Source organism: Crotalus tigris, unplaced genomic scaffold (genome assembly GCF_016545835.1).
Source record: "Crotalus tigris isolate CLP2741 ecotype Arizona unplaced genomic scaffold, ASM1654583v1 scf7180000017568.12009008, whole genome shotgun sequence".
Lineage (NCBI taxonomy): Eukaryota > Metazoa > Chordata > Lepidosauria > Squamata > Viperidae > Crotalus > Crotalus tigris.
Window position 1 is genome coordinate 2,788,170 of NW_024096478.1, and position 14,422 is coordinate 2,802,591.

The window sequence follows — 14,422 nt, forward strand, 5'->3', positions numbered from 1 at the left end:
TCAACACTACTAAACTAATCTGGGGATTCTATCCCGAGGTAACATGCATGCATACAAATGTACTGTACATACATTTATTTATTATATTTATATAGGCATCCATTTTAAAACATTTAAGTTGGTAAGAGCAACTTTTCCCCAAACTGAATTGTCATTTTCTACCAACAAATCAAAATAATTTATTTCAAAAAGCTGTTTAGGCTTTTTCAAAGAAGAGTATGTGATTCTGTAATGCATTATTCAGTTGACTTGAGCAGCAATGCACTTGCTTCCGTACGAACATCTCTCCTTTCTTGCATTCATGGTTTTGCCTTTCAATATTTACTCATTAAACTTCTTTCTATGCTGTCACAATAAAAAAAAAACCTGGAAGTTTACATAGAATACAGATTAAAATATCCACGGTAAGGATAACACAGTTACAAAAGCACTAGATTTTTTTCTTAAAAAAAACCTAAACTTTTAGAATATAACTAAAAGTAAACTAAATAAAAATAAAGATGGCAATAGTCACATCAGGGAAAAGTTCTCTAAAACAATTTGGTCTTCAAGAGCTTCCAAAAGACCGATCATCCTTTGTTCAGGATGTGCTGGACAAGATTGATAAAAGGCTAATGCTTCTTCTGGAAATAAATATTTCATCTGTAGAACAATACAGACAGTACTTTTGCAGCAGGGGAACAAGGCTGCCAGCTTCTCAGACAATATGATAAAAGTGCACCCTTTTTTACGAAACTAGCAACCATTTTAAGAAACCATCAATTTTTCAGTTTTCCCACTGGTGATTTTTGTGTTAATCTTTAATATAGAGAAAGTGGATATCAGAGAAGCTGGCAGTCAATCCTTTGCAACTTTGAGACTTAGAGGAAAAAGTCAGAAGTTTAAGTTAACAGTAGTGTAGTAAGTCACACCACAGCAGAGCTAGAGAATCATACTGAGTCCTGGGATCAGTAGTTGTATAAATGGAGAAAATAGTCTTTCTAGATATTTCCTGATCTTCTTCTTGATATCACTGTATATCACATGAAGTGTTCTGTGTCTGGGGCTTACTCTTGCTTGTCAGAAAGGACAATTAGACCAACAGTGGAACCTGTTGTAACAAAGCTACCACGAGTTTTGTTTTTTTCGTGAAGATAGCCTGCAATTGGAAAGAGATGCCCTATTCCAACTTAACAAAAATTAAGAGAAACTGCTTCATAACATAAATTCAGGTAAGGTACTGAATATATGCAGGCTTGTTCAAGTAACTTGGATGGGCCCTATTATCTTATAATATTTTCATCCCTCTGCTACGATTTAACAACAGTGTCTTATGTTGATTTTAATCTTCCTTTATAGGGTCAGTTTTAACTGAATATATATTGAACGTATCTAAGTGTACTCACAACCTTTTTTTTTTACTTTTCATATTCCAATATTATGTTCAAAGTAAAATCAGGAAGCTCCTGTATCAAAAGAAAAACAAACTTGGCTCCCCATCTGTTCTTTCAAACTTCATCACGGTTACAGATGTTATTACATCTTGCTATCTCAGGAAGGCTATTTATTTAGGGGCAATCTTCTTTTTTCAGACTGAATAACTATGAAAAACTGTTCCAGATCCTTTTCCTAAAATGTAGCTAACTTCTCTTTTACTCCCCCAGCTCAGGAATGAGAAGGCAAATCAGTTTGTCTCTTCCCTTCTGATTGATTCCTTAAACATGGTTTCCAAATTCTGATAGGGCATACTGAAGTAGAACTTAGTTTTATTTTACTAAATCCCCAAGGGAAAGGATAAAGCAGATTATTATTAATTGTAGGATTTCAGAAGATTCTTTTAATTCAGGAATGACCTTCATATTTTGCTGCTGAACTGAACAGCCCTTGCCTTCTCTTTCTCTCTCTTTAATTTCCTCTTCTTTCTCTAGAATAAACAAAATCAGCTTAGGTTTTTCTTTAACCTCTCGTTTCAGAATTAGCTATGTGTACTTTGATAAAAATGCAATATCTTATTTTCTAAGCTCTCCCACAAAGACAAGCAGTATTTTTACTAAATCTTGCTGCGTAGCTGGCTTTTTCGTATCTACTATGCTTTAAGCAGGAGACTAATACTCCTAATCTATTAACATATTCAATTCAATAAGAGATCCTGATGTGTGTTTTAAAGTGACTGAATTTATCTTTAATAAACAAGTCATGGTTTTTGGTTGGGATTTTGAGGATATGAGATTTTCACGAAGCACCTATCATGTTTCCCCAACAATAAGACCCGGTCTTATATTTTTTTTTGCCCCCAAAAGAGGCAGTAGGTCTTATTTTCAGGGGATGTCTTTATTTTTTTCCTGACACCTGCCTCGTCTTGCAGTGGCGACATCAACAGCCCCATTCAGCATTACTCTGTGTGGCTGCTGGCTCACTTCTGTGGCCTGCTGTGCCACCGCAATGCGTATGAAGATTCTCCGACAAACCAGGAAAAGACTACTTATTGTGGAAGCACATCTTCAAGCGCACCATCCGCGAGGAAAAGGCTGGGCCAGATGAGGAACTTGTCCAGCTGACAGCCTGGTTAGGCCCAAAATCCGTCATCACAGTGAACAACATCTTCGCATCTCATCTGCGTAACCCTGACATTGGCCTGGAAAAGACTTGGGCCACACTTGATAAGGATTACAGTGAACCCACAGTGACAAAGTCCTCGCTCCTAGACCACTTTCTCAGTTTCCCCAACATGAGAATCAACGAACTTCAACAGTTGAAGACATTCTCATCGCTCCTCACTCAACTACAAACAGCACAACAGGATCCTGCCTTGATGGAACTAGCTTACCTTGACCTGTTCAGGACACAAAATCCTATCATCCAAAAACTACCATGGTTGATATGTGACAAATGGATAGAGTTTTCTCTGGCTTGCAGGAAAATGAATCAAAACAAAATTCCCCCCTTTGCAGTTCTCGCTGAATTTATCAGTGACCAGGCTGATCTCTACAACGACCCCCTATACCTCTCCACCAGAGAAGCACACTTCCCAACGACCAAGCGAAGCAGTCAAAACCCTGATGTAGTCAAGGGACCCGTCCAAGCTACAAAGGACAAAAATACCTTTTCAGTGTACAAAACAGACATCACGCCTTACCCAAAGAAGTCTCCAGACAAATGAATACCGAAAAGTGTTCATTCGAACCCTCATCCAACTAAAAAAGGCCTGACTTCTCCAATTCACAAGTCCTCACACTCTCTAAATGATTGCAGAGAATTTAGGAAAAAATCCTTAGATGACCGAAAGACCCTACTCAAAGAGAATAGGATATGTTTCAAATGCTGTGACTCTATGGAGCACATGCCAAAGACTGCACAGCTAGGGTGAAATGCCACCTGTGTGACAGTAACAAGCACCTAGCAGCCTTACATCTAGAAACTAAGAAGCCCTCTCAGGGAACACAACAAGCGACTTCAATGACGGAGACTCAAACTGACTCCAAAGAGCAGCCGAAATAGTATGGGACGTTCTACACAAATATATGCGGCGACTCACCATGCCCTCCTTCATGCTCACCCATCTCTCTTGCAAAAGTCTACCCCGACAGGCAACCTGAAAGGGCCGTAAAGATGTACGCCATACTAGACCCACACAGCAAAGTTACTGTAGCTAAGCCCGCCTTTTTCGACCTCTTTGACCTCCCGAGTGAACTGAAGTATTTTGCAATAAATACGTGCACAGTACCAATGTGCAAGGCGGGGAGGAAAATCACTGGTCTATGCATAGAAGCGACAGATGGAAATTCACAATTCCGGTTACCATCAGTGTTAGAATGGGAGACCTTACCAGATGTTCGCAGCGAAATCTCAACACCAGAGGCGGCAAGAAAAATACCTCACTTAGCACACATAGCCGACTTAATGCCTCCTCTAGATCCCGAAGCTGAAATCCTACTCATGGTGGGAAGAGACGCCCCAGATCCATTGGCTCCGATGAGAGAATCAAAGGTCCACCAGGAACCCCAGTAGCCATTAAAACGGAACTCGGATGGGCCATAGGAGGGATGGTTTGTGTTGATCAATCATAAACCCCAACCCAGGTGAGCATCTCAAAAATCTCCTTTCCCAGTAACGGAACAGCACCTCACTTAAACCACACCTAGAATACTGCATTTCTCCTTGACCGGCTGGTTGAGGTGTCTCATCTAGGCTGGTTGGTTGAACCCCTTCATCTAATCAATGAGATGCTCTGCCAAGGCTAGAATAGTTCAGTGTTCTTCCTAGCTATTTTGAAACAAATTAGATGAACTTCTCTTTTTGACCAATAGGGGTCGCTGCTTGCAGATCAGCTGCTGGGCTGCTGTCTGTGGGTGGAGGCGCCACTGGGTGTGTTCTCCTGCGTTTGTGGGTACTTCAGCATAATTCACCCCTTCACCACTAGGGGTCACTTGTTGCGGGTCAGCTACCAGGGTGCTCTTCCTTAGAGGTTTATCCTTTGTCCACTAGAGGGCTGGCTCTGGGCATGATTAAAGGCTTGCATGTAGTTCCTCTTTTAACCACTAGGGGGCGACTAAAGAAAGGCCAGCCAAATTCCTCTTATTATCATGTTAGTACTAGTAGCCACTGAGAGAATGTAGAGCTACAAAACTCCCACCTGGCCGTTAAATTGCAGGCTGGAACCCCTTGTCATCAGCTTGTGATAATAAGCAAGGACAATTGGCTCTGCTTGTTCTTCTCCTTAGTTTCCCTCAAACTGGAACAACTTGGTCGTCAGCTTGAGTGAGTGAATACTTTGGTGAAGTTCACTCTGTGCCCTCTAGGGGGTGTTGGTAGCTTGGGATAAATTTAAGTAAGTTGCTCTTTAACTATCAGATTTACTCTGCGTAGTTAGTGAAGCGTGCAGTGAAGTACCTTCTTTCCCTTCTATGAGGTTCTCTTAGCTTGGCTTGGTATAAGCCTGTTATGTGGTGAATTAATTATCAAGTTGTTGTAATCCAACATAATCAAATTTAACAGGGTGTCATGTGCAGATTGGCCACCAGGGGGTGCCACTGCGATGCTATTGGGGTTGGTTCTGCCTCTGAAACCAGATGCCTTCTTATTCCATTGACATTGGTTGAAATTCCAAACATTCCAAAGGGAGGGGGGAGTTTAGCTCTGGTGGGTTGCTACGGCAACAAATGGTTTTATTGCTTGTGTTGGGGCCAGAAAAGAGGGGGGAATCACCCTTTCTGAACATCAAACAAAGCCAACAGAAATTTGCCAAAGTTAGCAAGAAATCCTTTCCATCCTGCTACGTTCGTTTAAAGGGTCAGTCTCATGCAATCCCAGACATTCCAAACAAGCTAGTTGAATTCACATGGTAACAACAAATCTCTTCAAGGCTTACAGCTCCCTCGCTTTACAGGCAAACTGAGTTGAGATCACAGACAATCTGGAAGCTTCGACTGCTTGTGAATTGGGGGGGGGGGCTTAGAAACTAAGTGATTCACTCCATCTCCAACCGCTCCATTTGCAAGCAGACAAAGCTTCCAGTTTCCCTCTGGGTGAAAAGTGTGTGGCATGTCTGGATTGCCTGTCTCCCCCCCTGCCTCTGCCTCCGTGCTTAGGGCTGGCGGGCTGCGGTTGCTGCCAGACACTGTCGGCCCCTGCGCACTCACTGCCACTTGTGTTGGCCATGCCCACCTCCGGGCTTATTTTTGAGGGCAGGGCTTGTATTAGGCTCACCCCAAAAAATCAGGCTAGGGCTTATTTTCGGGGTGGGTCTTATTTTCGGGAAAACATAGTATCCATCAGTGTTGCAAGGCCCCACCCATCTATGTTTGGTTTACAGATATAGAATGCATTGAAATATATGCAAAAAAATCAAATTTGGTTATATTCATAGTTCACTGGAAATATCTGAGTACCGTATTTTCCGGTGTATAAGACGACTTTCTAGAGCCTGAAAATCTTCTCAAAAGTCAGGGGTCGTCTTATACACAGGAATATACAGGTAGCTGTTCTCTGAATTTAAAACCAATCTGCTCCCTAGTGGCCAGCCCTATTTTTTTTACAGAAATAAGCACTGACAGGACAAAGCTTTCTAGCAGCAAAGGAGCTCCTATTGTGCTCATCTATAAACAGAAATTCAATATTGTACTGTATTTTCTGGCGTATAAGATGACTTTCTAAAGCCTGAAAATCTTCTCAAAAGTTGGGGGTCATCTTATACGCCCAGTCGCCTTATACGCCGGAATATACGGTATATCAAAAATGTAAATGAATACAAGTTTTATGGCAATGAAGTTTTGTCTTTCGAGGTCTAGAAAAAGGCTCAAAATCAAATAAAAATTGAACAACAGCAGAGACATTTAAAAAGTTGGATTTATTTTTTCAGGAATCTGATTTCTCTGTCACAGTTTTGTTCAGAGATGTCACTCTTGACACTGCCCTGGGAAGGAAACCTAGACCACTCCATCTTCTGAACTGGCTACCTGCCAAGAACAAGATAATTTTATAAAGAGCGGCTTCTCTTCTGGAATCCAAGAGCACAACGAAGGTTCAGCAAGAAAGCTGCTTTGATGCTCAGAAGCGGATTTTGTTTGCTGGTTATTTATGCTTCTAAGTTACACAAATGCTACCAAGGAAATATGATATGAAGAACTGAGTTAACATTCCCTACATTATATCATCCCTGAGAGCAAGTATGGTATGATGGTTAAAGTCCTGGGATTAGGAGCAGGGAGTCTCAGATTCTAGACTTCCACAGAAACTACCTGGGTGACCTAATAGTAAGTCATTTTGCCTCACCTCTAATTAGTATCAGGGTCTTCAAAAGGCCAGTTGATGAACAGAAACCCTCGTCATGTCATGCATTGATAGCTTTTCTGTAAGAACCGGGTAAGCAAAGTATAACAAGAAGTAGAATCTGCAATTATGTGGGACAAATGAGGAGGAGGAGAAAAGAAGAGGTAGTAGTACAGGCAGTCCTCAACTACCAGCACATTTGAGCCCAAAATTTCTGTGGTTAGGAAGACAGTTGTTAAATGACTTTTGCTCCATTTTATGATGTTTCTTGCCACAGTTGTTAAGTGAATCACTGCAATTATTAAGTTAGTAACACTGTTGTTAAGTGAATCTGGCTTCCCCACTGACTTTGCTTATCAGAAGGTTGCAAAATGTGATTGCATGACCCTGGGACACTGCAACCGTTATAAATACATGCCAGTTGCCAAGTGACTGAATTTTGATCACATGACTAAGAAGATGCTGCAACAGCTGTAGGTGTGAAAAAATGGTCATAAGTCACTTTTTCAGTGCCATATAAATTTTGAACAGTCACTAAACAAATAGTTGTTAAGTCAAGGACTACGTACTTGTAGTACTAAGTATCTATTGACCCCACACGTCAGATACATCAGCTCTTTCCTTACAATGATGAAATCGGCACCAAATGCTTAAGCAACCATGAGGTTCACCTTTGATCAATGGGTGGTGTCTTCAACTAGTTCTTAATTAAGAGTTTGATCATTCTTCTGTCATTATTTTCCCCCCCAAATTGCTCTGAGTGTCGATGGATTGTTATTTCAGTGGTAAGAAGAGATAGAAATGGAGAAAGTGATAGAGGTCAGTGATGGAGAATGAAAAAAGAGACAGTGATAGAAGTTGAGTTGGGATATATGTTTGGATAATAAGAATGTTGCTGGATTGAAGCGAGTAGAGAGTAAAGAGAAAGGGGGTGAAAAAGAGAGTAGAAGGCAACAACAACAGTGAACATGGGCTGGATAACTTAAAAAAATAATGGTGAATGTGATCGGCTGGTGGCTTCTGGAGGCAGGCATTAGATGGCAGACTATCAAACTGCTGGGCATATTCACCAGGTGAGGATGGTGTGGGCCATGAAGAGACATGACATCATAAGACAATCTAAGGGCATATACCCACAGAACTGGAGATGAGAACCTGAAACAGGTTAAAAATGGTTTGTGATTTGGAAAGATGTTCGGCTGCTTTGAGACCTGCAAAATTGACCTGGCAACTGAGAAAAAAAAGTGAAGACCTTACATTTCTCTTCCTAGATTTTCCCTTTCAGTTAAGACTTCCTGCTTACTGCCCCCATTAAAAATACAACTGTTTTGAAATCAACTGTATGTATAAGCTCCAGTGTTTGGAGGTAAGTCGTTCCACTGACTAATTATTTTAATTGTCAGGAAATTTCTCCTTAGTTCTAGTTGCTTCTCTCCTTGATTAGTTTCCACCCATTGCTTTTTGTCCTGCCCTCAGATGCTTTGGAGAATAGGTTGACTCCCCCCTCTTTATGGCAACCACTTAGATAGTGGAAGACTGCTAGTCCTTCTTTTCATTAAAGATCCAGGACAGCTCATTTATGACAAGAATGCTCTTTGTCCAGAGAAGAATTGTGAGTTGGCTTTTTAAATTGATACTGAGGAATAAACCACAGATCAGGAATGTGCTGATTAAAACATGTTTATAAAAGATTTCCTTTGGGGCTAGGGAAGATCATCTTTAAAGGCCAAAATTGCATTTATTTTGAATCTTGATGAACAGCCTAAATTCCAACTTCTAGGTCTGCTGAATCACTATCGACTGAGAAGCAGCATTTCTGAAGGATAGGAAAAAAAAATCAATATCGGCCATCAAGGGAGAGATCAATCTGAACTTGTTTTCACAATTGCTTTGAATGTGCTCTAAAGAACACTGCAGCAGCAGCAGCAGAACAAAGGAATAATGCTAACCAAGTCAAGGGATCTGTGCCTGGAAAAGGAAGGAAATGATCCCAGCTTGTGTCTTATTACTAATATATTTAATCTGAACTGAACTGTCTATTTTACAGTAATCAGATAGTGGGTGGAAGGAGTGAAAAAAAAGGCTAACCAAGAAATTCGAATTATAGATATCAGGATGCAATCAGATACTTGCAGCAGCCATATAATTGGCTGCCATGGCATTTCCCACTAAATGGGAGAGATAAGACTGAAGAGATCATTTCAAGAACCTGGTTATTAGAGGTTAGGAACTGATTTGGTAGCAAAAGAGCACTGTAAATTACAGTAAAAATATAGGCACTGGAAACTTTTTTAATCCTAAAAGGACATCGCCTTTAGGATTTAATTTCTCATCCCAAACTATACTTTAATAGTTCAAAAAAGGAAGAAGAATGTACTTTAAAAGAATAATCGATGGTCACAAAACCTTTGGGAAATTGATCATGTTTATATTAGGAAGTCGATCAATATTTATAGAAGTCAAAATGTGGATCTTTTTCAAGGAATGGAACATATAGTATAGGAAAAGCTGATATAAATCGGTTCAGCTTTAGCACCAAACTATGATGTATCATTGCAGGAACAAGTGGGGGCCTGTCTTAATCTGGATTATTGTCTCAGTCATTCACTTGTGATGTAGGGCATCACTCTGGTTTACAGGCAAGCTATGATTTGTGGACATTGGTGATTACATTCTTGGATATTAAGTCAAAGAATAATTTTATGCAAATTAGAACCAAATGCCTCTGATTTGCTCCCCTGAAGAAACAAACTAAAACTTGTGTTGCTTTTTCTAGTAAGTCATAATTTATCATGTCGGGATCAAACCGTCATCTTATCCAAAATGTTATCTGTATTTGCTTGGCGTAAGTAATAATAATAATAATAATAATAATAATAATAATAATAATAATAATAAAAAGTTGGAAGGGATCTTGGAGGCCATCGAGTCCAACCCCCTGCTCAGGCAGGAAACCCTACACCATTTCGGACAGATGACTGTCCAGGATCTGGCAGGGTGAGAGCTGTGAACCATAAACACAAAGCTTTCTCTGTGTCCCTGCACAACAGCTACAGTGCCCTTGCTGACCTTAATAGGGACATTAAGGAGACTGGTAAAGGTATTTGTGAAGATAACTCAAATAAGCAGGGGATTGTGGTCCGAGATGAAGAACTAGATTTTGACAGGGAGAAGTGTGAATCAGGTATTGCACAACAGTCATGCAAGAATAGAAAGGCTCCCAAAAAGAGAAGCTACCTTCTGGTAGGTGATTCAATTATAAGGGATGTAAATTTAGGAAAGGACACAGAGGCTTTGAAAGAGGTCAGGTGTCTTCCAGGTGCTACTGCCAGTAGGGACAAGAAGCGTATTTCTAAAATAATCAAGAATGGCAGCAAGGACTGTGATGTGGAGGCTATTGTACATCTTGGCACTAATGATCTGTCCCAAAAAATGTACTCTCTGTGCAGAATGATTTCCAGAGCTTGGGGAAGGAACTTAGCAGAATAAGCTGTAGGCTTACTTTCTCAGAGGTTTTACCAGTGTATAAGGAGCAAAACGGAAAAGGCCAGCACATAGCACAATTCAATATGTGGCTAAAGGAGTGGTGTAAAGGGGAAGGCTTTGGATATATTAGTCACGATGTCAGTAGCTGGTCCAATCAAAAGATGTACAAAAGAGATGGTTTGCATCCATCAAAAAAAGGGACTGAGTTACTCGGCTATAAATTCACAGATTTTCTGGAGGGAAATTTAAACTAAACAGCGGGGACAGGGAGTTAATTGATACGGAACAACCCTGTCCCCGGCAATTTAAAAACTATAGGGCTATCAGTGCATGTAGCATAGATGTGTGTGTGGACAAGAATATCAACCTTGCTATCAATCAAAATGAAGCCTCTAATAGCGAGTGCCACATAAAGTGCACTAACCAAATAGGTGGTAAGACAATAGGGGAACTCAGGCACCACACAGGTTATGTAGAAAGGAAACACAGGGCCACCCACAAAGGACTCAAATGTTTATACACCAATGCACAGAGTATGAACAGCAAACAGGGTGAACTAGAAATTCAGGTTAATGAGGGCAGATACGATATTGTTGCCATTACGGAAACATGGTGGGATGAAACCCACACATGGAACACACAGCTAGAGGGATTTAAATTATTTAAAAGAAACAGACCAAATAAAAGAGGAGGTGGAGTTGCTCTCTATATAAGAAATAACTACATCTCCACAGAAATAGAGTACAACAATGATAAAAACTGTCTTGAATGCATTTGGGTCAATATAAAAGGGGGGGGGGGAAATGACATTGCCATAGGTGTATACTACAGACCACCCAACCAAACAGAGGAAATAGATGAACTTTTTGCCAGTCAGCTAACTAAGGTATGTAGGAAGCACATCACAATAGTAATGGGGGACTTTAACTACCCTGACATCAACTGGGAGACAAACTCCGCACCAAGTGGAAGATCAAACAGGTTCCTGGCAAACCTAGCAGACAACTTTGTCTCCCAAAAAGTAGAGAAGGGAACTAGGGGATTAGCCATTTTGGATCTAATTCTCACTAACAGAGATGAAATGATAGACGGTGTTGAAGCCATAGGAACCCTGGGAGGAAGTGATCATGCAATATTAGAATTCAACATTATAGAAGCACAACCAATAGAACACAGTCAAACTAGAGTCTTGGACTTCAAGAGAGGTAATTTCAATAAACTTAGAGAGGGCTTGGGAAGGATTCCATGGATGAGAATCCTCAAGGGGAAAACAACTCAAGAAGCTTGGGAAATTTTGAAAAATGAGATAATAAAAGCACAGTCTAGCACAATACCAACAAAGAGGAAAAATAACAGCTCTCAAAAGAAACCAGCATGGCTGCATAAAGAACTCTCTGACAAATTGAAAGATAAAAAGGACAAGTATAGAAAGTGGAAAGAGGGGAACATAACTAAGTCAGAATATCAGCAAATAGCCCGAGCCTGCAAAGATGAAGTGAAGAAAGCCAAGGCTCAAAATGAACTAAGGCTTGCGACCAAAGTCAAAAATAACAAAAAAAGCTTCTTTCAACATGTAAAAAACAAGAAAAAAGTGAAGGAAACGATTGGTCCATTAGTGGGTGGAAGTGGCAAGAAGGTGACAAACAACAGGGAGAAAGCAGAACTATTTAACTCGTGTTTTGCATCTGTCTTTACACAAAGGGAAAAAACAGACCAACCTATCAAAAATAGTGCCATAAAAAACAAAACAGAAACACAAGTTAAGATAGGCAAGAAAATGGTTAGGGAGCACCTGTCCAGCCTAGATGAGTTCAAATCGCCAGGACCAGATGGATTACACCCCAGAGTTCTCAAGGAACTGGCAGATGTGATATCGGAGCCACTGAACTATATTTTTCAAAGATCCTGGAACACAGGGGAACTACCAGAGGACTGGAAAAGAGCTGATGTAGTTCCCATCCTCAAAAAAGGAAAAAAAATGGATCCAGGAAATTACAGACCTATCAGCCTGACCTCAATACCTGGGAAGATCCTGGAAAAGATAATCAAACAACGAATCAACGAACACCTAGAGGCAAACAAAGTCATTACTAAAAGCCAACATGGGTTTGTCAAAAATAGATCATGCCAGACAAATCTTATTGCATTCTTTGACCAAGTGACAAAATTAGTGGATCAGAGGAATGCTGTGGACATAATTTACTTGGACTTCAGTAAGGCATTTGATAAAGTAGATCACAACCTACTACTTGACAAGATAGAAAAATGTGGGGTAGACAGAACCACCACCAGATGGATCCGTAGCTGGCTGACCGGCCGTACTCAGCGAGTGGTCCTCAATGGAACTGCATCTATATGGAGGGAAGTGTGTAGTGGGGTGCCCCAGGGCTCTGTTCTGGGCCCAGTACTCTTCAACATCTTCATCAATGACTTGGATGAAGGGATAGATGGGGAACTCATCAGATTTGCAGATGACACCAAGCTGGCAGGAATAGCCAACACTCCAGAAGACAGGCTTCAGATACAGAAGGATCTGGACAGACTTGAACACTGGGCACTAACTAACAAAATGAAATTCAATGGTGAAAAAAGCAAGGTTCTACATTTAGGCAAGAAAAACCAAATGCACAAGTACAGCATAGGTGGCACCATGCTCAATAGTAGTAACTGTGAGAGGGACCTCGGAGTCCTAGTAGACAATCACTTAAATATGAGCCAGCAGTGTGCTGCAGCTGCCAAAAAGGCCAACACAGTGCTAGGCTGCATTAACAGAGGGATAGAATCAAGACCACGTGAAGTATTAATACCACTCTTCAATGCCTTGGTAAGGCCACACTTGGAATACTGCATCCAGTTTTGGTCACCACGATGTAAAAAAGATGTTGAGACTCTAGAAAGAGTACAGAGAAGAGCAACAAAGATGATTAGGGGACTGGAGGCTAAAACATATAAGGAACGGTTGCGAGAATTGGGTATGTCTAGTTTAACGAAGAGAAGGACAAGGGGGGACATGATAGCAGTATTCCAATATCTCAGGGGCTGCCATAAAGAAGAGGGAATTAAGCTATTTTCCAAAGCACCTGAAGGCAGGACAAGAAGCAACGGGTGGAAACTAATCAAGGAGAGAAGCAACCTAGAACTAAGGAGAAACTTCCTGACAGTGAGAACAATTAATCATGGAACAGCTTGCCTCCAGAAGCAGTAAATGCTCCAACACTGGAAGTTTTTAAGAAGAGACTGGACAGCCACTTGTCCGAAATGGTGTAGGGTTTCCTGCCCGAGCAGGGGGTTGGACTAGATGACCTCCAAGGTCCCTTCCAACTTTACTACTATTATTATTATTACTTCCAGTGTTGAAGTGACTTAGTAGAGACAATTATCTAAGAACTCACAAAACAACAACAAAACCTGAAGGAACTACTTCAGTTACATTGAGTCAAAAAAATAATTCCTCAGTTTAAACTCTTTACCTATAAAAGGTTTTAGACTAAGTTAACTTTATTGAGATTAACTTTAACAATTTCTATTCAACCTCTATTTTCAGAGATTAAAAATGAATGAAACCTCTATTTCCTTCCAATTCTATTACTCAGATGTGCTCATTCACCTCTGTTAAGCAAAATAAGACCATAATTTAATATTTCTACCTGAGTTGCAAAATTTTTCATTTTAGCCAATGGTTGAACTTCAAACATTTTGAAATGTTCTGAAGTTGGTAAGCAATTCCGTTTCTAAATTTTTTCAATTAAATTGGATCCTTCATGGTAACCATTCCATTTTTCTCTTTCATAGTGACAGAACCTAGTGGCGTAACCAGATTTCGAATGCATGAAATCAGCAGTCCACTGCCTGTGCCATTTCCTCTTGCGCCATCCAGGCATTTTCTGTATATTTTGAACTTCCAGTCTGACACTGAACAATCCAGAAAAGATACCTGAGAATCCAATTAATTAGTTATGGAAGTGTTTTCTGGATGTTGCTTGTTCCAGTAGGATGGGTTGATAGGCAAAAGAAAGAACCATTCCCCAGGTTACTTAGCAAAGAAGAAGGGAGTCATTGATCACCAAAGCAAGAGGTTACTTTCTTCTTATAGCTTTATCTTGAACAAAGATAAATGGAGGCCACGGATCACAAACAATACAAACAATACAACATACGTATTATTCTTTTATATGCTAGGGAAAATCCT

General features: G+C 40.5%; 1 protein-coding gene across 6 annotated transcripts in view; it reads right to left on the reverse strand.

The window, feature by feature from the left end:
• The window catches only part of PPP2R2B (protein phosphatase 2 regulatory subunit Bbeta), a 283,772-nt gene that overhangs the window by 24,359 nt on the left and 244,991 nt on the right, over window positions 1-14,422 (reverse strand). Inside the window, exon 7 of one of the 6 annotated variants that reach the window (XM_039351789.1) lies at window positions 6,181-6,434. The exons of the other annotated variants lie outside the window; for them this stretch is intronic. Coding sequence (XP_039207723.1) covers window positions 6,334-6,434 — 101 coding nt within the window. The 3' untranslated portion in view covers window positions 6,181-6,333. Of the gene's footprint in view, window positions 1-6,180; window positions 6,435-14,422 lie in introns of those variants that run through there. 6 annotated transcript variants of the gene reach the window in all.